At 48.0% G+C, this 27,597-nt stretch overlaps 9 protein-coding genes across 9 annotated transcripts; 6 read left to right on the forward strand and 3 right to left on the reverse strand.

Annotated features, from left to right (window-relative positions):
• Positions 1-1,909: 1,909 nt before the first annotated feature.
• Positions 1,910-3,760, forward strand: BGZ61DRAFT_458205 (terpene synthase metal binding domain-containing protein). The gene is made up of 6 exons (XM_046246727.1): positions 1,910-2,192; positions 2,270-2,415; positions 2,475-2,623; positions 2,682-2,941; positions 2,999-3,250; positions 3,302-3,760. Exons 1-6 carry the CDS (start codon positions 2,035-2,037, stop codon positions 3,408-3,410), a joined length of 1,074 nt encoding a protein of 357 aa, XP_046100004.1. The 5' UTR covers positions 1,910-2,034; the 3' UTR covers positions 3,411-3,760.
• A 955-nt stretch (positions 3,761-4,715) lies between these two features.
• Positions 4,716-6,902, forward strand: BGZ61DRAFT_554920 (fungal-specific transcription factor domain-containing protein; the record flags this gene model as incomplete). The annotated part of the gene is made up of 3 exons (XM_046255594.1): positions 4,716-5,084; positions 5,147-5,880; positions 5,933-6,902. 3 exons carry the CDS (start codon positions 4,716-4,718, stop codon positions 6,900-6,902), a joined length of 2,073 nt encoding a protein of 690 aa, XP_046100005.1.
• A 416-nt stretch (positions 6,903-7,318) lies between these two features.
• Positions 7,319-10,211, forward strand: BGZ61DRAFT_520895 (fungal-specific transcription factor domain-containing protein; the record flags this gene model as incomplete). The annotated part of the gene is made up of 3 exons (XM_046252470.1): positions 7,319-7,364; positions 7,465-9,394; positions 9,496-10,211. 3 exons carry the CDS (start codon positions 7,319-7,321, stop codon positions 10,073-10,075), a joined length of 2,556 nt encoding a protein of 851 aa, XP_046100006.1. The 3' UTR covers positions 10,076-10,211.
• Positions 10,212-10,597: 386 nt separating this feature from the next.
• BGZ61DRAFT_361066 (Glyoxalase/Bleomycin resistance protein/Dihydroxybiphenyl dioxygenase) lies at positions 10,598-11,197 on the reverse strand (the record flags this gene model as incomplete). Its single annotated transcript, XM_046241231.1, has 1 exon — positions 10,598-11,197. One exon carries the CDS (start codon positions 11,195-11,197, stop codon positions 10,598-10,600), a length of 600 nt encoding a protein of 199 aa, XP_046100007.1.
• A 1,481-nt stretch (positions 11,198-12,678) lies between these two features.
• Positions 12,679-13,668, forward strand: BGZ61DRAFT_497001 (short-chain dehydrogenase; the record flags this gene model as incomplete). The annotated part of the gene is made up of 3 exons (XM_046251083.1): positions 12,679-12,742; positions 12,790-13,401; positions 13,451-13,668. 3 exons carry the CDS (start codon positions 12,679-12,681, stop codon positions 13,666-13,668), a joined length of 894 nt encoding a protein of 297 aa, XP_046100008.1.
• A 1,845-nt stretch (positions 13,669-15,513) lies between these two features.
• On the reverse strand, positions 15,514-17,472 carry BGZ61DRAFT_360981 (major facilitator superfamily domain-containing protein; the record flags this gene model as incomplete). The annotated part of the gene is made up of 6 exons (XM_046241220.1): positions 15,514-15,691; positions 15,753-16,614; positions 16,685-16,748; positions 16,808-16,952; positions 17,057-17,145; positions 17,212-17,472. 6 exons carry the CDS (start codon positions 17,470-17,472, stop codon positions 15,514-15,516), a joined length of 1,599 nt encoding a protein of 532 aa, XP_046100009.1.
• A 593-nt stretch (positions 17,473-18,065) lies between these two features.
• Positions 18,066-19,626, reverse strand: BGZ61DRAFT_427186 (ferric reductase NAD binding domain-containing protein; the record flags this gene model as incomplete). The annotated part of the gene is made up of 3 exons (XM_046243692.1): positions 19,514-19,626; positions 18,582-19,459; positions 18,066-18,526 (listed from the first exon to the last, which is right to left on the reverse strand). Exons 2-3 carry the CDS (start codon positions 19,456-19,458, stop codon positions 18,066-18,068), a joined length of 1,338 nt encoding a protein of 445 aa, XP_046100010.1. The 5' UTR covers position 19,459; positions 19,514-19,626.
• A 2,176-nt stretch (positions 19,627-21,802) lies between these two features.
• On the forward strand, positions 21,803-23,946 carry BGZ61DRAFT_554940 (FAD binding domain-containing protein; the record flags this gene model as incomplete). The annotated part of the gene is made up of 3 exons (XM_046255595.1): positions 21,803-22,481; positions 22,536-23,702; positions 23,924-23,946. The coding sequence occupies 3 exons, from the start codon at positions 21,803-21,805 to the stop codon at positions 23,944-23,946; spliced, it is 1,869 nt and encodes a 622-aa protein (XP_046100011.1).
• An 885-nt stretch (positions 23,947-24,831) lies between these two features.
• On the forward strand, positions 24,832-26,713 carry BGZ61DRAFT_554944 (cytochrome P450; the record flags this gene model as incomplete). The annotated part of the gene is made up of 7 exons (XM_046255596.1): positions 24,832-24,876; positions 24,924-24,976; positions 25,032-25,215; positions 25,262-25,504; positions 25,558-25,767; positions 25,808-26,184; positions 26,248-26,713. The coding sequence occupies exons 2-7, from the start codon at positions 24,924-24,926 to the stop codon at positions 26,711-26,713; spliced, it is 1,533 nt and encodes a 510-aa protein (XP_046100012.1). The 5' UTR covers positions 24,832-24,876.
• Between the last annotated feature and the right edge of the window lie 884 nt (positions 26,714-27,597).

Here is a 27,597-nt window from a genome sequence, read left to right on the forward strand (position 1 = left end):
TGTGTCAGCGCTAAGTTATCAACGTGTTTACACGGAGAGCAATTTAACGTTTGCGACGGTAGAATCGTGGACGTCATACGGTGCGTTCCAATGCATGGCTAGACTTGCATTTTAGCTAGACTGAATAACTTAGTTTATTAAGTAATTAATTGATTGATTGATTGATTAAACAGCCCTAATCAAGGGAAAACCTTGGCTCCCTATAACCTCGTTCGCTAGTCTCGCAGCGTCCTTTCTCTTCGTATTGGACTCGTCTGTCGACTTCGCCTGTTTGGTCTAAGGCTGACTATACTGGTGGTCTAATGCCCGAGGGGCCCTCTGCTGGGGTTGCTAAGGTCGCGCATGAGGCGCTCGATTATCGGTACGTTTGCGCATTGTTGAATCCGCAGGTGGCCAGTGTAATCCAACAGTTTCTATAAATTTTATCTAAGTGCATTGTGAATTTTAAGTTAGATACACGTTTAGAGGCCTTTTATCCCATAGTATATAGGTCCTGCTCTGCGACTTCCCGTTGAGGCTGTCTTCAGCAAGCTTGAGGTTAAAAATCCGGAGAGGTAGCGCTATCAAGAGTCGTATTTCTGAGTACGCAAGAGTTCTGACTCAATTAGCAGAGTCCCTTTTTAGGCTGCAGATGGGGAACTTACGTTTTGCCAATGCAGCCCCGATTCCCGAAGGAGAAAGGCTGATAAGTATCTCTCTTAAGAATCGGCTGCAGCGTGGATCCTAGTTCAACCAGCGCTCAGGGTGAAATTCGTCAGGACACGTGAGGCTTTTTGGGGCTGCGGAACATGGCCCACTGGAAAATGTTGAGAACAGTCTGTAGGGAGGCCGAGATGTCAGTGTTTATTGCTGTTAGGCAGGATCGCCTTGAATGTCACCTCCCTCGAACAGGGTTTTTGTAGATTATGCCTTTATGTCCGAGATACTGCGGCGACAAACTATCTGCTGGCAGCTAGGTGAACCACCTCCCGATAGTTCTTCACACTTCACAGCTGGATCAGGTAAGTTACCTGTCATGCACCACGCTAGTTGGGTCTGGTGGCAAAGCGCTATGAGCATAAGCATCGATTTCGGAGGGAGGGTGGCTTAGGATGTTCCGTTCGCCCGAAATGGTAAGCTAACTTGTGACCTGTGGCAACAGCTATCATTTCCGTCCCTGTTGGCAATGCCGGCGAGTGTATGTAATTCCTACTTAAACCTATTGCGTTTGATCCTATAAAGCAATACTGTGGTGAAAAAGATAGCTAAGCAATGATATTGATGTTTGCTTTTTATTTCATTTTTCATTTTCTGATGAGAATACTATTCGCCGAGAACGTTGTACTTACGGAGCTGCTAATTCTTGAGACTTATCATGGCAACCTAACGGAGATGTAGGTATCCTTATCTTTTCCTGCATGTTGGTCGGCGTAACCTTGCAAAAGACGAGCGTGCATAAACTTTATGATCAAGTTGGCTCAATATGTAGGGACTAGGCCGGAATAGAAGGGTAGTGCGTTGCATGCTGCGGGCATACGGCACAAAGGGGAGGTTCATCCTGGCAGAACGAATGAGATGCATATACTCCACAAAGAACCAACACCGTACATGGATGCCTGCAAATGGTACGATCTCAAAATGGCGTGATTCTCCTATCATTTGGTTAGGGGCGATTGTTCCGGCATAACCCTTGCCGCTGCACCAACCAGTTGCTAGAGATGTATTCGACCTCTGCCAGGTTTTACGGTAACACAACCAACATCCCTCAGCGCTCTAGATCCCAGAATGATGTGGCAGCAGCCAACCGCATTTTGCTAGCTACAGCACTACAGCCTAAGTAGTATCAATCTCCGACAATCACACACCCAAAGCGGCCGGGGCCGCCCAAATGCGTTGTTTTAGGTGATACAAATGGACGTATTTGTGAAGATTTGTAATTACGATTTGCGTATAATTACTGCTATAGCCTGACCCCGTTTCAAATCGTGGATCTGAGTCCTTGAGTTGAGAGGCACAAAAAAGACCATCAGCAACACTCGTGGAAGTCTCGATACAATGGCATCTTTCGAGAGCATCCAAAGGTTTGAAGACAAGCAAGATGATATGACCGAGGTTTTGCTCCCGGATATGTTCAAGTCCTTCCTGAAAGATTATCCAAAGCTCAACCCGCACTATGCAGCCGTCAAAGCCACCTCAGAGAAGTGGCTGATTGAGTAAGTAGTTACAAACCCAATCCTCGAATGGCCGCATCCAAAGCAAGAAAATAAATTAATAGGCTCTAAAATTATAGGACTTGTTCGTTATCTCCCGCCGCCACCAAATGCGTCCGGGAGTGTGACTTCACATACTTCTGCGCCATTGTATATGCCGACGCGCCTCTGGAAGAGTTTCAGGTAGTCAGTGACTGGGGAAACTGGGTGTTCCCCTTCGACGATAGTGAGCTGTTCTATGAATTTTCACACTGATGCAAATCGTTAGGTCTAACGGTGTTGCAGTGTTCGATGAGGGCGAATTACGAGACGACCCCCAGGCTGCTCAAGACATGATGGATAGTCTGATGAGCAAGATGCTCGGATTGCCTTACCACGGGGAAAAGTCGAAGTTGGTCCAAGCTCACGACATCATCTTTGAACGGCTATGCCAGGTGGGATACACCGAGAACAAATGGCCTTACGAGCACAAAGCAAGCTAATGCCATACAGAATTCATCTCCGGAAACAACACGGCGATATATAAAAGCCATGGCCGATTACCGTGACAGTGTCATGAGCCAAGTCTGCAACGCGTCGGCAGGCACGCTGCCCGAGGTTAAGGATATGCTCAAGACGCGCAGCCGCTCGATTGCAGCATGGGCGATGTATGTTATGATTGAGTATGCTCATGGTCTAGATATACCATCGGAAATACTCGAGCACTCAACTATCAAGGCGCTCGAGATGGTCGGTCTCAAGATCATAGCTATGTGAGTCAACCCTGAACTCACAGAAAGAATAGCCTGACTAATTGGTGCTAATCATAGCGCCAATGATATTGTCTCCTACCGCAAAGAGGAGGTGGACAGTGTCCCCCACAACATGGTAGCCGTGTGCCGAATGCGTGGTCTTTCGGCACAGCAAGCTTTTGGCACCGTGGGGGCCCTGCTAGACTCTCAACTGGCGGCATGGGAAGACCACCTTGGCCGGGTTCCGTCATGGGGCAGCAAGGCCGATGTCGAGGTAGAGAAATACATTGAGGGGATACGCAATATGGCGCGGGCCAATCTACGATCGAGGTAGGCGTGGAATGTTCGATACCCATTGACAAAGCGCTAACCTAGTGGTAGCTTCAGATCACAACGCTACTTCGGACAGGATGCGAGCAAGGTGGAACGAACTCGGAAGCTAAATGTCCTTTCCAACCCACCTTGGGGTATCTCAGTCAGAGGAGCTTGAGGGTGGGAGTGTTCCCAGGCTGCCAACGTCATTGAAGGATTTCGCTGTTCCCGTCCCTACAACTTGTATGCATTTGATTTGAGCGAGAATAATTCCCGTCATTGTCTAGAGGTAATTGAATCCTCATTGAGACTGGTCACTCTTTTGCAGTTCTTGTTATTGTTATGCTTCAAGCTCATGCGGCTGTGTATCTGTTGTATTGAATCACCTGGGCCTTGCCCATCCGGAAGAACAATACATACTGATTTGACCGAGTGCTCGCTGTGGCTTGGTACAACGATCCCCGTACTGCTAACGTTACAAGACAGTAACCGCCAACCACTTACACCCTGCGCCCTGATCTAATCACCCGGCTTCGGCTTCGGGGTCGGGGTCGGCTAATGTTACATTAATTACTGGGTTGCCGAAGCGCTAATCTTCGCTCGCTGGCTGCAGGATGATGGTGCAAGTCGGTCCCGGTTAGTATCGGCGATCCCAACGGAGTCACAACGGTACGTTGTTCTCGCCTCTCGGCATCGGACTTTGCGGCATCGACGGAGTCCCCTAGCATTGCATTGAATTGTGATGATGTCGTCAAAATTGGCGACACACCGAGAATTGACGTGTTGCTCTTTACCATGCTAGTAATCCAAGATACCTCGTTCCCTTTGAAGCTTAATACTCCTATCATTTCACCAAAACAATTCGTCCAGGGTTTCTCATTTTGGCGTTGATATTCATCTTTTCACATTTCAAACCCAACGGCTCCTGGAAAATGGAACTTAATTTCAGGGCAACAGCGACTTCTAAGTTGGATCATTCACGACCCAAAAAGCGTTCGACAAATGCTTGTCTTGCATGCCGTGCACGTAAGGTGAGATGTGATGTCGCTCACCGGGGCCGACCCTGCATGAACTGCCATCTTGACGAGAAGGATTGCATTGTGAAAAAATCAAGGAGAGGATGGCAATTGTTAGTTAAGCCTCTTCTAAGTCTATTGTTCTTCCACTGACAGTCCTGTAGGAAGAAGTTCGATGGAAATGCCGAAAGTAGCAAAACCAATGACGAGCATCAGCCAACTACCGTCCAGAACAAGCATGATACTGACATAGCGGCCATGGAACGACAATTGAAGGACGCTAGAGAGTCTCCGCCGCACACAAATCTGAATACTCAGCTCCACACAACCGTTGAAAGTATTGATACAGTGGACGGCTTGCTTCCTCTGGCTTTGGCTAATAACCCGGCAAGAACCCCGGAGCTAGACGGAGATGCTATCTTTCATGGTAATTTGATCATTGGAAAAATACACTGAAATATACTGAAATGACTGCAGATACGGTCCAACCTCTACTGGTCAAGTTGCCGTTGGCAGGCACTCAAACCTTTGCAGGTCGTTCTCAAAATCCGTACTACATTACCGCCTTGTATTATCCCTTCATCTCGATGGGTGCAATTCCTTCCATTCTGCCCCAAGACCTTCAGTTTCTCGAATCACAATGTTGCATACACGTGCCAACCCGCCCCATCATGGATGAGTTGATGCGCCAATATTTTCTTCATCTGCATCCAATGCTCCCAATCATCAACGAGGCTTCATTCTGGAATATCTATTCCAGCGACACTGGAGAGTACGCATTAGACGATCGAATTCCGTTAATCGTTTTACAAGCAATGCTTTTCGCTTGCTGTAATGTGAGTCAGTCGTCTATCGCATTTGGGATGTCTAGTCTCATCGGAATACTGAGGTGCCTTAGTTTGTCCCATTGCCTTTTCTTAGAAATCTCGGATTCGGTACTGCCCGAGTTGCTCGTGCTGCTTTCTACCGCCGCGCAAAGCTTTTATTCGACCTAAATGCAGAATCCTGCCCGATAGCTCTCTCGCAGGCCGCACTCCTTCTTTCCTCGTGGTCGTTATTTTCGGCCGGTATCCAGAGGAATCCCAGCATCCCCTGGCTTGACATTGCTATTCAGCAGGCTAAAAATGCCGAAGCCCATAACCACGAAGTCATTAGAACGTGGCCTAAAAGGCGCGCGGTCTTGAAACGACTCTGGTGGTGCTGCATCATCCGTGATCGTATCTTTGGCATGGGAATGCGAAATGGCATTAAAATTACGCGCAATGACTTTGATTTCCAAATTCAGAACGCCCTTGGGTTCGCTGATCTTAGCGATGAGATTGAAAACAGCAAAGTGCACGACCCTGGCACAAAACGACGGCTGGTTGAAATATTCGAGCTGCTGATTGAACTTTGCATCATGCTCACAGACATTCTGGATCTCGCATTTCCTCTCGAGACTAGTTCTGGATGGCGTGAGGTCTGTATGGATGAGGAGGAAAGAGTTACAGGTTACAAGTTGGCATTAGAAAGGTGGCACAGGAGAGTGGTACTGAAGTTCCCTGAGCTACCTTCGCAAACTAGATCTTGCGAGCAAGAGGTCCAGCACGGCACTGTAACACTCTGCCTTAAATTGCTATTTATGTACCACTAGTAAGTCCTTCCTTCCATTGACTGGCACTCGACGTTATCTAAGAGAAACAAGCTCTGCGAAAGTCGTCCTCTCCCACCATGAAATACTACAACTCGCTATGTCACCAATATCAAATTCTGCCAGCTGCTCGCGTGCTCTCATTCTTGAAGACAATCTACATGAGCTTCAAGATGCCACGTCAGGTATTACGGATTGCCTTGCAGATTTGATACATCTTGAGCTTGCCCAGTGGCTTCCGATCAGCGCTGTCGCATGTACAGCTTTGCCTCTTTTTCTTTACATCCTCGACGTCAAAGTACTGTCTTCGCCACGAAATTTCGTTTACTTGCAGCCAGAGGGTAAAGAAAGGCGTTTGATGTTACTTGTCGAGGCTATGAAAACTTATCACCCACAGTATGATGGTGTCGATTGGGTCAGCGAAACAATCAGGCATGCCATCTGCCTTGCAAGATGGGATCATGCAACGCTAAGACAAGAGCTGGAAAACGACACGCGAAAAGGTATTGACATGGCTGGTTGGACCGAAATGTTATCTTCACGTCCAGGATGGTATCTCCGTCTCGCGCTGACGATAGACTTATCTTTGAGTAAGGGCCGTTTCCCAGAAGACCGAGACTTTCCTGTTGGCCTTCGAGGCCTGCTGGTCGACATTGGCCAGAGGAGGCCACTGCTGAAGCAAATTGAGCAGAAGGCAGTTGCGAGGAGCGATTCATTGGTGTGTGTTGTGAGACCGCCCTTAGATTTCGAGGATTCGATTTCTCAACAGAGCGTCAAGGACGTGCAACACCCCGGAATTTATGCCAACTTGGATAAAAAAATTGGCGTGTCTGAAAAAGACTTGAAGCAGAGTCACGGGGATGGTTTTGGGGAGCCCTTTTCATCGGACACGATCGGTTTCAAACCTCAAGAGGACTTTTGCCTGGGAGACTTGGCTCTCATGAACGAACCAGTGGAAGGATTTGACATGCTTGCCGATGAGGTTTTCAGTATCTTGAGCGCGGACAACAATGTATCTAGGTAGTCCACCCGAGAAATTGTGGACTAAAGCTGGCACATTCCTCACTCGCGAGCTCATCTTCATGGAGCAGACTGTGAGGATGTGGCAGGCCAGTACTATCAAATGGCAATATCTCGGAAGCTTACGCGATCTTCCCACGATACATTACATATTCTGTACCACGACCCGTGCACAAACAATTTTTCAACGTGCAAGAGATGATTTGGAGCCAAAGGAAGAGCTGATTCAGTTCTAGTAATTAAGCCAACGGATACCGTAGAACTCAGTTATCTCGCCCAAGTAGCGGCCCCCATTAAAACAAACGTCAGCCAATAAAATTAGGTACTTATGGACACTTCTGCGGTTAACAGTGGAAACATGAAGATGATCTGGAGGCGTTACTTGGGAGAGTTGACTGGATTTCTGCGGTAATTGGCAAGATGACCAACCTGCCAAAGGATGCTGTAGCATCTTCCCGGTATTGCGGTTAGCTTCGCTTTACGTATCCACTTCCCCAACCCCGCATTTTGATCCTCCTCTTATTGGCTACACTGCCGGTGTAGCACACCTGGCTAAGATGTTCTAGCCGAACTCTCGGTCAGATCCTCCACAGTCCGGGGTAACAACACCCCTCTCTTCCACTTTTTGGACCTCGTCATAATCACTTTCAGCGAATATTTCGTTGGCTGCTTGAAAAGGAGCCACGGGATGCCCCTAGATGGCACCTATGCCTTAGAAATGGCATGCGCAACTTGCCGAGCACGCAAAATCAAGTGCGATCGAACCCTCCCAATCTGCCAGAACTGCAAACTTCGATCGAGTCATTGTACATACGCCGGCGAACGGCGGAAGCGGCGGTGGACGAACAGTGGAATAGAGGATGCACGGATCTTCGTTTCATTCGATGGCAATCGTGCTGTACGCCACAGAGATACACGACCTGAAGAGACCGACATCCAAGAGATGCCGGCTCTCCTGGAGTCGATCGACGACGGCCCGAATCAGACTGAAGAAAACGAACAGGTCATTGTTGTGGCCCACGCCGATGGAACCAGAGATGGATCCCACTGTGCTCCTCATGCCGAAGAGGCCAGTGTAGATCAGCGTTTCCAACCGCCGTTCAACATCAATGTTGATTCGAATAGGCAACTTTTGAAGGTTGACCACGCAGGCGGCCTCTTGGACGACATACTGAGCGGAAATTCCACCGACAGCTTCCATAATCGGCACCCGGCTGTATGGATGAGAACCGATGAAGGAGACGAGTATACTGGACCCTCGTCTGGCATAGCAACCATCTCCGACCTCGGATTGAATTGGATACGAGACCACATCCCAGGCTCACACACACTCTGCAGCACTATTCTGGATATTCGAAATAGTGTCTTGAGTCACCTAAGACAGCCAAAGTGTGTGCGCTTCGGACCGTGCTCCTCACCAGGTGCACCACTCTCGTTGAAAGCCATTTCACCCCCGGACATTAGGAAATATGTGGAAGCCTACTTCTCGACTGTACAAATCATCTTCCCAATATTGGACCGAGCCGATTTCGAAACCCAACTTGCGACATATGGTACGGAGCCTGGTGAAGGGAGCTTTTCTTGGAAGGCGTTGTTGAACGCGGTGCTGGCCTCCGGCTGTCGAGCTGCCCTCTCTGATGAAACTGCCGAGGCATTTCAGGTGTCTGGTCGCGAGGCTTGGGACTATTTTCAAAACGCCTTGTACTATGAGTCGAAGATGATTCATGCCGAAACAGACCTGCTAGCGGTGAAAGCACTGGCCGTGATGACGGTCTTTGCTCAAGGAATGTCGAGTCCCCAACGACTTGAGTACACGCTGTCTTCGGCGGCCTCGCGACTGGCCCAAAGTCTCGCACTGAATCATCGTCCGCCGCCAGAATGGGCGTTAACGGAGAGTGAGCAACGAGAACGAAACCGAATATTTTGGGTGGTGTACTGCCTCGACAAAACAATTGCTCTCCGCTGCGGCCGCCCTCCTGTCATTCACGATGACGAAATCAGCTGCTCGTTCCCTCATGGCCTACAGGTGGTCCAAGGAGGAGATTTGGGCACGGAGACGACGGCTCATGGCCAGTCATTTGACTTTTTCCTATGTCTTACGAAACTTGCTCGGATATGTGGCGCAATCACACATGAGCTTTACTCTGCTTCAGCGTTGCATTCACCCTCATCTCAACTTTACGCAAAATCAACCAAAATACTAAGTGACGTGGAATCATGGAGACACAGCCTTCCAACTGAAATACAACCCGGGAAACCATTTGGTAGGGTTTGTGGGATTGCTGGACCGTCACGTACACAACTTCTTGTTCTACATTATTCCTATTATTATGTCCTATGCGCTATTTACCGACGATTTACACCCATGTTCACACAGGGTGAGAAGGAAGCAGGGAACCCTGTTTCTGAATCGGCAAACATAAGTCACATAGAAGCAGCGAGGTCGATGGTGCTTCTCACAAGGTACCTTGATATTGAAAGCTTTACTCCGGGATGGTAAGTTAAGATAGGCTCTGATATCAGAGCCTGCATCTTGAATCTTTTTCACCCAGCATACCTCGAAGATACATTCGGCTAACATTCTCACTCAATCGAAGGTTGATGTTTTATTATCCATTCACCGCTCTTACTACGATTTTCATGCATGTTGTATGCAGCCCGCCCGATGACTCTATTCAAAATGACATTGCCCTCATGGAAGTCATAGTCGGCTTCTTCGGTCGCTTGGAGTACATCACATCAGGGGAGGCTGCTTTCACCAAAACGACTGAATTTGTCCGCCAAGCACGAAGCGTTCTGAGGACGTCTTCAACGCCCACAGGCCCTCACTCACAAGGTTCCGGCCCCGATCATAACCATCGCAGGCAATGTCGCGCCCTATCTTTGGAGCGCCAGACGAATACCGACGAGTCCATGGGTGTTCCAGCCAATTACAATGACGAAGCGGGAGGATCTCACCAAATTTTGCCGAGGCCTAGTATGGAACTTTCCGCTCCTGCGATATCTGAGGCTGTTACCGCGAATCTTCAGTTGCAGGGGAACCATCGATCTAGTTCGCCTGATTCATACTTCACAAATATAGCAGGCATATTAGCATTGCCTTCGGGAGAGATATCTGATGAGCATTGGCTCGGAGATTGGATATCGGCTAGTCAAAATGCCCATCCAGTCTCATGAGAGGAGATTTTATGCCGAAGAAAATACTGTATTATACAAGCACAAAGCAAACGAGATCAAACCCCAGTGTATCGTAGAGTATCGGGATTTGACCCGGTTTCAAATATCATGTGCCGACGCCAACGGGTCGAATGACAAACCATTGTTACAAAATTATCAGCTTGACTAAAGTGAGAACGAACATACATGAGCCCTGGACCAAATGTCGATATCCCCCTCCAGCTGACACAAGCCGGAGCCCGAACCCGAACCCGAACCCGAGGTTGAACTTGAAGCCGAGCCTCACCGCTAATCCACCCACAGAAACGGCACCAAGCCCGAGCCCGAGCCTTAGCTTGAACAATCGAGTCGACCAATAGTAGCCGGGCGAGAAATAACAACCTAAGGCCCATCTATCACACTCAAGCACTCTATTGATAGCAGCTGGCAAAGCTCTGTTTCTCTTATAACATCGAATTAAACTACAAGCTACCGAACGATTTATGCAGCGAGAGTATAACCAACAGCGTAAGTACAACTGAGTTACATGCCACTGAGGTCTGGCATCTCTCGCGGCCCGATCTCCTTGCGTTTCTTGAGAAGACCCTGGTCCTCGCCTCTTCGGAGAGCAGCAATCAGATCTTCCGCATCGAAGTCCGTGCCGATAGGATTCTCGGAGAACTTCTCGCTTGACATGAAGGCTGTGGCTTCCTCAACTGTATCAAAGTTGTCCACCTGAGTTTCCAGCATATTTCCGTCTGTGTCCTTGTAGTAGATGCTCGTCGTTGGGCCGTGGTTCACGCACCACACAGGATCTATGCCCACAGCTTTACGCTGGCGATAGGCAAGTAAAAGATCGGCCAGGTTGGAGAACGTGAAAGCGATGTGTTCTAACCCGCAGGAGAGGGGCATCTTTGGCGTCGTATCTGGAATGCCAATAAGAGCGATTCGATGGTGCTCTTCATCAAAAGTGATGAATGAAATCATGTTGTTGCTGTAAACCACATCTCCGCCCAGGAAATTGACATAAAACTCGGACATCTTTTCCAGGTTCGCAGTGCGTAGCACCACATGAGCCAGTGATGCGGGCCTCAGCACGGATTTGCCCGGAGCATCGAAATCTGGGATGGCAGTAGCTGACATGACTTGTGATACGAGAAGGGCAATATTATGTGGAGATTGTAACACTGTACGTTAATTTTGGTCTAACAAGACAGAAGCTGGTAAATATACTTCCGCATGACCGGGGAGGGGTGCAATTGTGCGATCCCGTGGCCCCCGAGGCCGAAGCCGCTCAGGCCCGAGATGCAATAGCCGTATTTTCTCGGCCTTGACATCGGTATTTCTTGAATTAATTTTACTCAGTCCTGATCTAAGCTATCAACTACCGTCTGTACACCTGTATTTTACTACTATTCGCCCATTTGTGTCCCTATTGGATCTTGGATATTGACCAAGATGAATCCTGCGACCGACAAGACAGTTTGGCCTGCCACCACCTTGGATAATGGTGCGAAGGACTTAATTACCAAGTTCTACCAGCTAGCGGATTCCAAACAACCTGATGCCGGTGAGAGAATGGCGTCCGAGGTGTTTTCCAAGAACGCAACTTTGCTCTCACCTAACGGGACTTTCCAAGGATCTTCCGGTATTTTATTACTTCCGTGCCAGTTTCTTGCCTAACCATGGTCAACTAAGTCTAAGTCAGAGATTGGAAAGAGTCGAGATAATGCGTGGACAGTAGTGAATTCAAGAGAACATCGGGTTCTTCAGGTATTTACGAGTCACGACAATAGTTCGGAGCTTGTGGTACTAGGTACTCTCAAAACGGGCTTCAAAAATGGCAATCTCTTGGACTCTCCATTTGCATCTCATATGATCATTGAAGATTCCAGCATTGAATCAGGAGATCCTCGGCTTCGGAGAATGCAGGTTTTTGCTGTAAGACATATCACTTTTACTTGTAGCTCGATGCTTCGTGATACTGATCCGCATTTTATTGATAGGATACTGCTCCTATGGCTGATATGTTGACGAAATGATAGAGATGGAATAGCAATTTAGATAGAATCCTGAAATGATTCGTCATCCATTGCTTCAGTCCGATCGAAAGAACATGAGGAGATATGACCCCTCATATTGTCGTCTGGACCTTCGTATTGATATGTCATCGCAGGCGTAGACTTGCACATACCTGCATTCTAGGCAATGATTTCAATCTTATTTCGGGCATGTAATTGAAATCATCGATGATCTGCGTTCTGTCGCCGACCGCAGCCTACAATGGAGCTTCGAGATTTGGGATGTTCAAGCCCTGAGCACCTCCCGTCATATCCCGGGTACCTTAAGAGGGTTAATATTGCTTATTTAGCACACTTAGATTCCAGTGCTCACTACGGTTGTTTTAATTACTCAACAATTCTCGCGGAGCTGACCCTAACTCCGTAGTGGGGCGATGTGAGGAGTGAACGGACTTGGCGGAGAATTATGCTAAATCCATTTATGATACCACTATGTACGCGTGAGCTGAGCTTCTATTTAATGATAAAACAAAGATGTTTTCTTTTTTTATATGCTTCCATTTCTCCACAAGTCTTGTTAAGGTTTTAAAAATACGGCTCAGCATGGACTCCTCAGCCTTGTTCAGAGTTGATGGCATTGTTGCAGTTATCAGTGGTGGCGGCACTGGTAAGATCTCAAGACACATATGTCTTCTGATATCTGACAGTATCCAGGACTTGGTCTGATGATGACGAGGGCTCTTGCAGGAGCCGGCGCGAAAAGAGTCTATATTCTTGGTCGACGGCAAGCCACCTTAGAAGCAGCAGCCACTGCACACCCAAGCATCTGTCCTTTGGTGTGCGACGTCACCTCAAAAAACTCACTTCAGGCCGCCGTGGATACAATCTCAAATGACTTCGGCTACATAAACCTAATTATTGCGAACTCGGGAGTGTTAGGCCCTTTAAGGTCTTTCGATCCTGAGATGACCATCCAGGAACTCCGCAGAAACCTGTTCGGCGAAGTAACTATAGAGAGCTTCACGGATGTACTCCATGTCAACGTAACTGGGGCTTACTTTACCATACTTGCTTTTTTGGAACTTCTCGATGCGGGCAACAAGAACGCCGTGAAAGGTGGGTATGGAGCGCCACTGAACTCTGGAAGCAAAGTCCCCTCGATTCAAAGCCAGGTTATTATTACAGGAAGTGTTGGATCATTCAGCCGAGAGAGGGCATCCCCTCCAGCATATGTTGCAAGTAAATCTGCAATCGCACAATTAGCTAGTCACGCCTCAACCAATCTGGCACCGTATCAAATCAGGGTCAATACCCTTGCACCTGGATGTGAGTTTTCCATATCTGTCCGGGGAAGATGTACTAAAGAAAGGAACAGTTTTCCCTTCAGAAATGGCTGATTTCATCATCTCCTCTCGCGACCCTGAGACAGAAACACTGGATCATCAAGATTTCATGCCAGCAAGACGATTCGGGACAGAAGAGGAGATGGGTGGCTCGATCTTGTATCTCGCGAGCAGGGCTGGGGCTTACTGTAATGGCTTAGTCCTTGCAAACGATGGAGGTCGACTGTCTGTGATTCCGTCCACATACTAAGCAGATATTATCTACTTGTATATTATTGAGAGCACATCACACCGAGGTTGACTGCTTTATAATTTCAGGCAAAGAAAGATGTAGTAAAACACGGCGACTAGTTGCTATGGGGGAGTTCAGGAGTGAAAAGGACTTCTACTTGTAAATAGGTGCATAAAATGTTTCATAGTACATGTATTTGTGAAAAACCAAGTAAATCTTGTTCATAGGGGAGGGAAGGGCTTCAAACCCAAGCCTAATTGGCTATGACTGCATACATAACAATCGGGATTATTGGATTGCCACAGATTCTTGGAGGACTAATGTTAAATTACAAAATGCGGCTCTGGTGATGAATCCGATGCCTCATTCACTGAGAGGATGCGTGCGCATGATTTTATGAGGAGGGCAGCGATACTACAGGAGAGATTTTCCGGATCTCTTGAGTTCTGATGGAGGGACACGCGCTAATACAGTTCCGAGACCCAGAGCCCCTCCATGAGATTTGGGGAAATTCGCAAAATATGTTTGATCTGCAGCCTGAAATGTCTAAACAGTTCCCTGGAGGATACCTTCCATGATAACCTGGGCTTCCATTATCCGTCAGTAAGTCCATAAATGCCTCTGGAACGGTTTAGCCTAAATCACAGAGTTCATTTTAGCAGGAGGTGCGGCAATGCTTCCATCACACTTTCAATAGATACAGGCCTGTCATTACTTGACTCATTTACCATTTGGAACATGTAAAAAATAAAGGCCGCACCGTAAGCATGGCAAGATTTGTACTGCCAGAATAGGAAATCTTGAGAGCGAGACAAGGGGTGCGGAAGAATTCCTGGCCGAAAATGAGTCAGAGATGAGTAACCGGCGGAATGAGTGAGTCACGGATCTTCCAAAACAGGAAAACCTCCTGATTATCCGGAACACCCATGAGAAAGGATTGATGATCTGGTGAGGGGGAGAGTAAATCGGAATCAGCTTTGAGATATATAGCAGCATGTATTCAGAATATGTAGAGAACGAATTCGTCTGTTTCAACATCCAATCTTACAGATTACCATTTTTCCTGGTATTTTATCTCTAGGAGACTTTCATATGTACACGATGACGAATGATTTAGCAAGGTAAGCTCATTGGACGCCACCACACACTCTCTCGCCATCGCATTTAAGAGATTTTATGATGAAATGAACATTCACTCGCCGTACCGAAACACAAAAGTGTGGATATCTGTGTAGGCATTGGTTTCGCCGTATTCTGAATCACATCCCTTTTTTCTTCTTTTTTCTACAAGACCTCTCACAAATTACGATGACCATTATCGCTAACACTTTGTTTATCTTGAGAGTAGTTATACCAATGCACGCAACGTGGCTCGGTCATTCAAATACACCTTAGAAGGGTATTTATGCTGAACCACCCGGTGCCAGACCTTTTACCTTGGCCACGTTGTATTGCCATACACGAATAGATTTTAACCCTGTAGAGGATCACCCGAGTTGAGTTCTAACAGTAGACTGTCCCAGTCGCTAGCCATCTGTTCAATACGATAAGGGACTTTGATAGGGTGGCGGTGAGGGACAAAAGCAACATCGTGGAGGTAATAAAATTGAAGCAACACACAGAGGATAACGACACTAGCCCATGGGGTTTGTGAAGAGATAACGGCAACTAGTTCCAACTGCACTCTATGTTCTATCTGAATATGTACGAATCCAACATCAGCCTACCTGTCTCTCTCTAAATCCTCCACAGCAACAAGTAGTATATGACCGCCGCACACTACATGCTCGAGGAGCTAGCCATGTGGGTACAGTTTACTCTCACTGGCCAAAGGGTAAGTCTCTCTTGACGTGGTAGAGAGCCCTACAATGAGTAGAGAATAAAGAGAACCCAGGCAATGACAACCAAACAACAGAGTAGGGAGAGTCCTGCTACAGTGAACAGTTTCCCAGGCTTGTGTCCAATAGTTTCGTTAATTTTGTCATCCTGTTCCAGTTCTTTGCGCTTCTTCTCACTGATGGAGAGAATGCTTCCGAGGTATCTATCGTCGGATCGTTAGGACATACGGACGTTTCTTTATGGTGAGGTAGATTTTAACGTACTTTCTGTCAAGTACACCATAAAACAGGCCTAGGCAGAATTCCAAAGCCTTGCAGGCCACGAAGAATGCAACGACTCGTTCATATGTTCCTCCAGGTGTGACGTCTTGCAGCCTGCCGGCAATCATGTCAACAACGACGCTTCCGCTGTTGTTAAAGGCCTTCCATATGCCGAAGACAAGCCCCAGTTCGGTTTGGTTAGGTACCATTAGGGGGATGGAGGCTAGGAAGGGCAGGGCATTCATGGCCGAGGCCAGAGATGCGATGACCATGACGCCTAGGGCGTTGACATGGCTGAACCCGATGAGGCAGTACACCAAGATCCAAATAGCTGATGTCACACTCACAAACAGCATCCTGTAACCGAAGAAATCGAAGAAAGAACCGAGCAAGGGCGCGCAGATGACGGGGATGACCTGCTGCACGGCTGATGTATAACCGGCGATCTGGTCGGTGGAACCCCGAGTCAAACGGATGATGTCGGCGTTGAGACCGTTGAAGCTGCCGACGACGCCGGCTTGTAGAATCTGGGTGCACACAACCAGCCAAAAGAAACGTGGCACATGCATGAGGATCTTCCAGTTGGTGAGGGGAGTGTACCAACGGAGACCTGCGTTCTTGGGAGCAACAGCTTCCTCGCCTTCAGCCTGCGAACACTCACGCTGGCTAGCTTCCATGGCTACTTGCTGGCCGGTGGGAATCTGTGCCCATTCTGGTCGTGAGCGGGCCCACCAGAAGTAGAAAGCGTTTTGCAGAAGGTTGACGAAGCAGACGATAGCTGGAATCCACAGTGCCCAGCCCCAGAACGAGCTAGCATCTCGCATCGGGACCGCAGTGGCCTTGGCAATAAGCACAATCAGTTTTCCTAGAACCCGGGAACGAGTATTAGCGACTGCAGAGCATATGTGGCTCGTCATTTGTCACTCAAGACCTACCAATTGACAAGTCCAGTCCATACACTAGACCAAGCCCTCGGTGCTGAAACCAATGGGCTAGGATCTACACGAGGGGTGTTAGCTTGATGACGAGGTACGTTATTCCTGCTCGCTAGAACTGACCTTGGATGTACAAGACTCAATGACAGTGCTGCCGAAACCCATGATGATTCGGCCACTCAAGACAAGGCTGAAGGAGTCTTGGTTAGAACCAGCTGCCGAGACTACAGCGCCGATGAAGATGGCGATAGAACAAGCCATTGAGCCCCTGTTTACGGTTGGATAAATTAGCGAAATTCGTGAAAGGTTGGGACAACCCCACTCTCGTTTATCCCTTTTGTTAGTAAGAGTGCAGTCAAAGAAAAAGCTTACCATTCAACGCCATAATAGTCCAGCCCATATCCACCTATAATAGGGAGGATTGTATTCACGAGCGAAGTAGCCGAGGAGATAGCTCCGTACTATACAGAAAAGACTTTAGCCTCACATCCTCATCACGTACACTTCATGTCATATTGGGAGCTTACCCGAGCATTGTCGATTTCAAGCTCCTTTCTCAACGTGGACTTGAGCGGCCCCAGGATGTTCTCTGCGAACGACGATCCGAAGGAGAGGGCGACACCACAAGCGAGAGCGGTAAGTTTCCAAGATAATGGAAAATCCTTAGGTTTGTCAGACTCCTGAGTAGGGTGACTACCGATGTTTGCAACGTTCTTCTCGTCGGGTTCAGAGGGGATACGTGTGACGACGGCACCCTCTGTAGCCAGCTCGCGACCAGTACCAGTCATGTCGGAAGCCATAACGATGAGTCCCAACACCTCGAACAGTTGAGAAGATGGTAAATGCGAGAGAGTCGAATGGAGAGAGGAAGAGTAGGACGAAGGTTGCGTCTTTGCGACGGATTTTATCTCATCTTATCTCTCGATCAGATAAAACTGGCAGGGCCGAGCTCGGCAGCTATATACTCCGTACACACCCTTCGATCCACATTTATTACCAGCTTTTTGTCAAGTCTCCAGCAACTTGTGGGTGGTATGTTGTGACAGCCAACAGCCACTTGTGAGGATCTACATGCGCTTAATACAAACTCGTACGCAAAAGTGTCGTCCGTTGGGGTACCCTTGCTAGGGTCTTGTTGGGCAACCCCCACCTCCCGGGGCCATGCTCAAACCCTTGAATGTTACATGGTATTGTTACCATCATGATGGAGCTTCTCCTCTAGACCGCGTGGGACCAAATCAAGGCCCCCGGCTACGATTGGCTCACCGCCTACTACGTAGTATGCCGGGTCAGTTTAAAGCAGCGAGGGTTTAGTTCTACGAAGCGAAGGGAAATTATCAGTGTCAATTTGAGGTCGAACATTTGAGGTTACTCAAATTCATCAACTGCTAAAATCCTCACAGTGGACGTCCACCCAATGACCAAGTTTGCTCCGACAGCTGTCCCCCGAATCTCTCACGGCATCCATAAGCGATTTCGGCCCGCAAGCCGCTACAAGTGCTCGCTGGTGACTCCCAACCTCCTGCATCCCTTCACGGATTACGGTTTCCGTTCTCATTTTCTTGTATCTGACGTTTGCAACACGCTCGACGACCTTGCAAGCAGCTTCACTTAGTAGCCCCTGGACGTTGCCAGTCTCCGAGATTTCTTCATAATTCGAGATGCTTCTCGTTGAGAGTGCACTTTCCATTTCTCCGTGAATCTCTTCGGAGCCAGTCAATGATTGCTCGGCATTAGTCGCACTTGAAAGCAGATCCTCGCTGGTGACGTATAGCGTCACATTCACATTCGACCCGAGCCTCGTAAGATTGTGTAAGTGTTCAGAATACCAGCTCAATTGCTCTGATGCATTGTTACCACAGCTTTCTTCGAACCTTTAGAGGGACAGTGAACGTACCTGTATATTTCACAGCCCACACAAAGTCGATGGACTGGATTGTGATTCGTTCGGAATGATTCAAGATGCGATTCATCAGACCAAAAGTGAACGCAGCTCCGCTCCCTCCAGCAACCAGTATCAACTTATCATAAACAGCCGTCTCAGGTAAACAGCCATATGGCCCATCAAAGGAAACCCGAGTAGTACGACCAGGGTGCTTGATCGCAAACTCATTGACAGCCTTGGTAAAGCCCTCATGAGACTGGATGACAAGCTCCAAACCAGAGTGGTCGTTGTTAACGATAGTGAATGGATGGGTCTGGTAGAAGTTAATATGTGGAATCCATAAAAAGCAGTGGGATCCTGGTAGGGTGGCTTTAAAGAATGTCTTCTTTAAGAGCAACCTTGTTCCACCGCCTGGAAGTGGGTGAAATGTGACCTCGTTATTGAAAAGGTTGTAAGACATTCTCGTCACTCGAATCATACGATCCAAAGCCCATATACAGGCAGTGAATAGCATCACAACTGGAAGCTTTTTTGCCCAGTCCGGTCTGTGGAGTCCCGTCAAGACAGCTGCGATCAGAAAGCCCGCGATATGGCTCAGGTAAAAGATCTCATAGCCCCGATCTCGGAAGATGCCCATTAGCAGGATGATCATAGCAGCACCAGAGCCGACACCTGCTATGTTGTCTGCTTCAATCAGAGTTGCCCAGCGGCCCGCGCGACCGAAGTGGATTGTGTAGAAGATGGCATGGAGAAGCACTAAGAATGCCGCTGTATAGCCCACGACTCGATGAAGAGTATTGATTTGAGTGTGTGAAGTGGCTGTTACAAGAGCCAGTGGTGTGTTCTTCAATCCAAAGAAGACACACAAAGCCATGTTCGCAGCCGCCATCCTATGTAGAGATATCAGCCACATCAAAAATAACGGAGAGTATAATATTGCTTACCACCCAAACCTGGAGGCCAGATGATTTACTCGATATGTGGCAAGAATGGTTGAGGATAAAGCGACATTACTGGTAAGGAAGATGCCAACTAATAGAAAGAGTCCGAAGGAGGGTCGGCCGAACCACTTCCAAGTTGCTCGTTTCTGCAGGTTACTTTCACTCTATTAGTGAAATTTCGCCCTTCGATTGGTAGCTTCTATACATACCGAAAGACAGAAAGAAATGCTTTGTAGCCGGAATCCCGAGGCCCGTGAGTTGGTGATGTACGTGGAATCCTGTTGCAAAAGGTGTGCAGCCAGCGAGCCACAACAACCAAGAAGATGAAGCAACACAGAAACGCGGCGTATATTTTCAAAGTCTTCTCATTCTTAAGTTGTTTTATGGTTGGCCTCTGGAACACATGCATCATGTTCATCGCGCGTATGTTGAAGGCGTCGTGATCTAGCCAAAGCAAAATGACAGATTGAACAGGGGATGCTTTGATTGATAAGATTATCAATCTCCCAATTTGAGAGCCTGCAGGGACCCGCTTCTCAAGTTTACTCGATGGCCGAAACTCGCATCGGAATGACCTGTCCAGGTAGGTGAGCCGACCTTGCAAGGATCCCCAAGTATGATGATTGAGTGACTTGATTGACTACAGGCTAGGTCTTACTTCATACAAGGTCACAGGCCCCCGTGGGGCACAGCGTATAATCAGGCCATGGCGTCCACCTTGAAGTGGTAGGTCTATGGAAACGCAGAGTGGGGATCCATCTTAGCAGGGATTTTGAAGCTGCAGCCTTTTCACCGTGAGAAAACGTCTTTGCGACAACCCTGGGCGACAGGGGTGAAGCCCCACCCAGATTCTCGCAGTGAGGGTCTACTCCTGGTGGTGATTGCAGCAGTCAGGGGTATTATCCTCACGGTGAGGAAAGCAACAGAAAATGAGAGGTCCTGGTGAGTAAAGCGGCACCATATAGATAGCGGGCTGACTCGGGTAGCCGAGGCCAGTACAGTACTGTAACATTGTGTATCAGAACACTCCGATAAAACAACGAATTATTCCGGAATTTTGGGGCTTTTAGCCGCGAAGAGCAGTGAGGCATTACTGCCAGATCTAGTGGCGATAATTACGGCGTGGAGCCAGGCAACATGCAAAACAAACTTGAATCTTGGTTTGAAAATGAGGACCAAGGTTGGCAGCTGAAAATTATCTCAGCACCAACACTAAGTTACTTTTCGGCCGTCTCTAGCCAGCTGAGAACTCTTTTATGTTTAATAACAAGTATTTATTCCCCGCCTTCGCGATTGCGACTACTCATTATAATTTTCATGAATTGTGACTTCATTCTCTTTCTCGGAAAATTTGGGATAGTTTTAAGGCGGCTCACTGGGGTTGATGATCTGGCTGGAAATAAACTACTTAGACTAGCAATTTGACCTTCTCGAGGTCTCTTTGTATATGATAAGGCAGCGTGAAACGATATACTAATCGGTGATCAAATACTTACCGGTATCCCAGGTGCTTCAAAGACGTACTTTGGCGCATGCATCTTAGTGAGTTCTGTTCCAATCGCATTCTTAGTACGCTACCCAGCAAAGCCTCCCCATGTCGTCATTTGCCAGTTTGAGCATCTATCTCGGACTCTTACGTAACTTGGATACGATTTTTTATCTACGACTCGACGAAGGTTGACATGTCTCTCGGAAAAGGCTTGCATCATCCAGCGAGAAACGTCGGTGATGTAGAGTTCGTTGGATAGTACCGCAAGTTTAACGTCATGTTTTGCACTAATGAACACTATAAACTTATGCCTTTCTATGTTCTATTTTGGGCTATTGTGCTCTATAAAGCCTTTAAAGAGCAATTGCTTGATCCACGTTTTGTGTTGGAGTCGATGGCACACCCAAAGCGGACAGACAAGGAGTGCAGGAAGCAGGAAAGCGACTTCTAGTGGCTGACCATGAAAGCGGCATGGCTTCGGCCAAGAGAATGTCATTTTTTAACATGCCCTAAGAACTATGTTATTCCTATCTTCGGGGTCGCTTGCCAACCTAATGCCGACACAGGTGCTTCAGAAATGGTGGATCTCGGCTTCGGCCCCGAGATTGAACCTATCTTCAACCCGAACCCGACCTACCCCAGTTAGTGCCTCTCATTGACGGCGCTCTAAAAGCTGTCAAGTCTGTATATGAGTCAACGGCCAACCTTTTAGGCTAACTCCTTTCATATTCCCGGCAGTATTCCTTGTACATCTACAACAATTCTCTCTTTCATTCCAGAACCACAGCATCACCAAGTTACCAATGAACGGACATACCACAGAAATAATCGATGTGCCGGTGGTCATCGTTGGTGGAGGAGGCTGCGGCCTATGTCTGTCTATTTTCTTGTCGGACTACGGCATTGAGCATTATGTTTTCGAAAAGCATCCGGGAACAGCAATTCTCCCTCGGGCTCATTACATCAACCAACGTTCCATGGAAACCTTCCGTCAGCATAATATTTCCGAGGCTTTGAAATCCGTCGGGTGTCCTATTCGAAATATGAGCCAGACGGACTGGCGCACCTCGCTAGGGGGTGATGGCCCATATGATGGACGGGTCATCTGTTCGGTCCCCGCATTTGGCGGATCTCTCGGGTCACCGGATTACGAGATTTACAGAAGTCATGGCCCTGAACTATCTTCAAACCTGCCTTTGGTGAGGGCTGAGCCCATCTTTCGAAAGATTGCAGAGGAGCGAAACCCAGGCCGAGTTCGTTTTAGTCATCGAGTCGTTGACTTTGTCGAGGACAAGGACCATGTTCTGGTGACCGTTGAAGGCCCGGACGGCAAAGTGGAAGTCTTCCGTACCTTGTACCTCGTGGGAGCAGATGGTGGGAAGTTTGTGGGCCCTAAAATTGGAGCTCAGATGGAGGGACCGAGAAATCTCGTCGAGTTCCTCAGCATTTACTTTCGCGCCGACTTGTCCCAGTACTGCGATGGTGAGTCTCGTTCAAAAGCTTGACAGTTTTCAATTACTGACCGCCGAAATACAGACCGTACACTGATCACTCATTTCATTAACCCGGAAGGAGAAAAGATGGAGAGGTTCGATTGTGGAGCGTTGGTCAAGATGGGCCCTACCTGGGATCGCCGTTGCGAGGAGTGGATCCTGCATTTCGGGGTTCCTGTCGACGAAAACCTACCACTGGAGGCAGAGACACTAGCCTCTCGTGGTCGACAGCTGTTAAAGATCCCAGATCTCAAAATGGATGTCATCAAGGTCTCCCGGTGGGTTCTGGAGCGGACCCTCGTTTCAAAGTATCAGGACGGGCGGATATTCCTCGCTGGAGACGCCGCGCATAAACGCCCACCAACTACCGGACTTGGCCTCAATACAGCCATCGAAGATTCTCTGAATCTGGCATGGAAACTCTCGTTTGTTTTAAGTGGCAAGGCTGACGCCTCCCTTCTTAATACATATGAAGCCGAGCGTCGGCCAGTGGGGAAACGGAATTGCGATTGGGGTCTCTTCGCCTTCTCCAACTACCCCGTACTCCAAGCAAGCGTCGGGTTTCTTCCTGGAGAGAAGAAATACAACCAAGAACGTTTAGCTCGTTTCTTTGAAGATTCCCCATCTGGAGAGACAGCTCGACACCATCTTTCGCGAATCTTTGAAACCCAAGACATTGAATTCTCTGCACACAACATTGAGCTCGGATTCTCGTATGAGAGTGAGTCTGTGGCCCAAGACGGATCTGCTAAGCCAAGGGAAGACCCCGGTGGAAGAGTATACGTGCCAACAACGCGCCCTGGTCATCGCTTGCCGCATGCTTGGGTTGAGCGCGACCATCAAACAGTATCAACACACGACCTCATTGGCAACGGTGGGGATTATGACTTGCTCTTGATTACTGATGAATTGGGTGACCACTGGTCCAACGCTGCCCGAAACGTCACGGCGAAGTCTGCAATTCGCATTGTCGTAGCGGGCATCAAAGCTCATCGCCATTGCCAGAAGCCTGGACTGTACCAGGATTGTGATGACAATTGGATCAAAGTTCGGGGCTTTGCGGATGGGGGTGCGATTCTCGTGCGCCCGGATAACTTCATCATGTGGAGGAGTATGGGTCCTTCCACCCAGAACGGGGAGGAACTGGTTGAAATCTTGGGGAAGATGTTGAAGTACTCCGACACACAGGAATCTGTGTCATCGATGAAAGGTGTCAGGCTGGGGGAACCAGGTGACTGCGATGACTTGGATGTGAGGTCAAATATTAACGGGGCTTTACACACATAGGGGGGGTATTTCGTTGTAAGGCATGAATGTTGCCCACTTCATGGGAAGCTCAATCGTTGCGGTTCATACTAGTCAGTCAGTCTCATCTCGATAGTCAAGTTCATCTTATTGATCAAGTATTTGTTCTATGGACAATGTATAAAGACTTTATGCTCCTGGTTATTTGAGACATATGTAGTTGAATAAATTTTCACTATAGCGTGAGTGGAATACCAGGCATGGAATACGTCAATTTTGTCCGCATCTCTAACCGCTCAACTCCGTCCAGCTTTGAAGCCCTGGTTCATTGGCTTCATAATTTCATTTTCCACCCTCATCAGTCACGTTCATTGCTTCAATTTGCCGGGTTCCACTAGAATATCAGAAATGCGGATATGCACCAGTAAATCTCTTTCTCTCGGGCATCAGTGGTTGTGCATCATGCCGCGCCGACCCCGACCGCGAAAGGTTCATCCCGAGATTCTTTCTGCGGCAATCTATTATACTGCATATGTCCAAATGCACCCTCGAAATCCGTGAATCAGCTTGGACCCATTTCGAACCCGAACCCGAATCACTTGCGTAGGGGTTGTCGATTTCGAGCTCTCGGCCGCACCAAGCTAAGTCCGGATTCCCCGCACTTTGACGCCCTGAATGATGCATGACGAGCGAGCCCGAACAACAACCAATAATATCATGACTATTTGATGCCGAACCCGATAATGGCTGTCACGTGGGGTGTGCTGATTGCGCTGAGGTTCCAGGTTAATGATACTGCATCAAGCAAACATATTAAAGCGTGAGCTTGGTATGTACCATCTGTTTTCATCAGCAGCCATCGTTCACCTCACAATACAGCACCTCTATAAGTAACCCCTATTTCCCGCTGCTAGCTCTGGATGAAGTACAAATATTAAACGAGGAGAACAAGAAATCGTATCCTTCAACTTTTGTCAGAACATCCATTCGAGATGTCGGACCTACCCCTCTTCTCTATTGCACTAGCTTTGACATTGTCAGCTCTCTTGCTCATTGTCAAAGTCAGCAAGATTGGCAGCAGACCACCTAACTTGCCTCCCGGACCTCCGACGTTACCCTTATTGGGAAATTTGCATCTTGTAGGCTTACCAGGGCGCCCTTATAGGAGATACTAACGTGTAAATAGATGCCCACCAAAAAACCACACATCCAGTTTCAGAAATGGGCAAAGGAATATGGGTATGAAATAGTAGTGGATTTTGTGGAACTCGGGCCTGCTCACGCGCATTCATAGACCGATATATTCACTAGTTGTCGGAACGAAGACAATGATTGTTCTTTCATCGGACGTTGTTGTCAAAGACCTGCTGGACAAGAAGGGCGGCATCTATTCGGACCGACCCGACATGTTTATTGGGCAGAAGATTGCCAGCGGTGATCTCAGACTCGTGGTCATGGTAAGCAGTCACGGAGCAGTCGTCTTTCTTCAACACCTTATGGAGCTGCGAGCTAAACATCAAGCAGAGATACGGCGAAAATTGGCGAATGATTCATCGCATGGTTCACAATATCCTGAATATCAAGGCCGCGATAACGTACGTCCCGTATCAGGACCTGGAAAACAAGATATTCCTCGCCAATTTGTTAGACACCCCAAACGACCTCCTATACCATCTGCGACGGTTTACGTACTCCCTGTCGACCCAAATGATATTCGGGTATCGCTGCACAGACAACAAGGACCCGAATCTCCTACAACTTTTCGAGGTACGTGCATTTCATCAGCATTATGACCCGGATTAACCGTTGGCGTAATAAAGTCCTTTGATAAATGGGGGAAGCTAGCAGGAAGTTCCAGTGCACAGCTTGCAGATCTCTACCCAATCATGCAGAAACTTCCAGAGTTCATGGCGCCAAACGTTCGCTACGCGAGAAATTTACACAAAATTGAAAAGAAGAATTACGTCCATCATTGGATGAAGGCAAAGAAGGCACTCGATGCTGGCACTGGTCTGGCATGTCCCAATTCCGTCTTCGATCCATCGGATTGCACTAACATGTTCTTGCCAGCCATGCTTCTGCAATGACATTTACAGGGCCCAAACAGTTGAAAAGTTCTCCGATGACGCTGCAGCATACATCAGCGGCTCACTTCTTGAAGCAGGATCCGATACCACATCAGGGACTCTCTATGGCTATATCTTAGCGCTTCTTGTTTGGCCAGATGTGCAAACGAGGGTCCAGGAGGAAATCGATCGTGTCGTGGGTCCTGATCGGTTGCCTACAATTGATGACTACGAAAATCTCCCATTTGTCCGTTGCTGCATCAAGGAGAGTCTACGGTGGATGCCAACAGTATTCCTTGGTGTGCCGCACTCAGTGATCAAAGACGACACCTACAAAGGCTACACTATCCCCAAGGGCGCTTCTGTGATTAACAATGTCTGGTAAGTTCCATTCTTCATTCACATGTCTCGTCGAGATTGTGGAGCTTGTATTGACTGATTCAGGGCGATTCACATGGACCCAGAACGGCATCCAGACCCACGAGTCTTCAACCCAGACAGATACAAAGATGACCACACCACTCTATATCAATCAGCGGTTGGTGACACAAAGAAACGCGACAACTTCGTTTTCGGGGCTGGGCGTCGTCTCTGTCAAGGTATCCATATCGCTGAAAGATCCCTTTTCTTGGGAGTCTCTCGACTCGCGTGGGGCTTTACATTCACTCCCGCGAAAGACAGCGAAGGAAACCCCGCTCAGTACGACATCGAGGACTTGGTTGGTGGGATCACCGTGACACCTGCTGAGTATCCGGTGATTATCACTCCCAGAAGCAAGGCAAAGGCAGTGATCATGCGCCAGGAGGCAGAGGACTGTGAAAAAGTCCTAGATCCTGTGACCAAGCAGTGGAAAGCGATTCCCAAAGGTATGGCATTTAGCACTTGGATGCCAGAGAAGATTGATGTTTGAAGTCCTAAGATATTAAAGAGTTAGTTAAAGGAATGGAATGTGAATCGAGGATAGTATGTGAATGCACTTTTTTTGCCTCGAATATTAGTTCAACAACTCTCGCTGCCTGACGTGATTTTATTAGAACAATAACCGATTCATCATGATAAATACAAGTGACGATGTGTTTTCTACCCCATTATCGCAATCTCGGTGCATTAAACGTCACCTTTCGCAGACTTTTGCACTGGAGCTGTTGCCAAAGTGAACTGATTCTATCTCAGCTTGAAAGGGCTAAATTTCACGCCGCTCTGATAGTAATAAAGCTATTCAATGTTCGCTCACAGAGGCACGTTGGTGGCGAGGCGCTTGAACAGGAAAAGGTTGTGACATAAATCGCGCGTTCATCACACTTGCTTTAGATTCTTAATGTGTGCCAAAGGGTTTCGGCCTCTTGTCAGAAGTCGAAAATCAGGTGATGCGACATCATGGTCTTGATATGTTGTGCGAAAAGCTGAAGGCTTGTTCAGACTCAGTCTTTGAATCACTTTAAGCACTCTCTCTATATATAACAGCGCAGCCTCCCCTTCTCCGTTAACTCAAGCTAGGCTCAAACAAGCAGAACACAAACCAAGTTCACTCGCACACCAATAGCCAGGCTCCTTCATCCTCGACCATATTTACATCCCGATCTTTCTCGTCGACAAAAGCAACCAAAATGTGCTACAAGGTCAAACTCTATACCAAGTGCTTGGATTGCTGGAAGCTGGTCGATCTGTCATATCACTTGCAAAAGTGCTCAAAAGCAGAGGAGAGTGGCAAGTACTGCGCGGCCACGCTTTCTATGGACGACTCAGATCTTGTGACCAAAGAGGAGTGCCGCTATTGCAAAGAGGCAGCAGAGA

Source organism: Ilyonectria robusta (genome assembly GCF_021365365.1).
Source record: "Ilyonectria robusta strain PMI_751 chromosome Unknown BGZ61scaffold_20, whole genome shotgun sequence".
Lineage (NCBI taxonomy): Eukaryota > Fungi > Ascomycota > Sordariomycetes > Hypocreales > Nectriaceae > Ilyonectria > Ilyonectria robusta.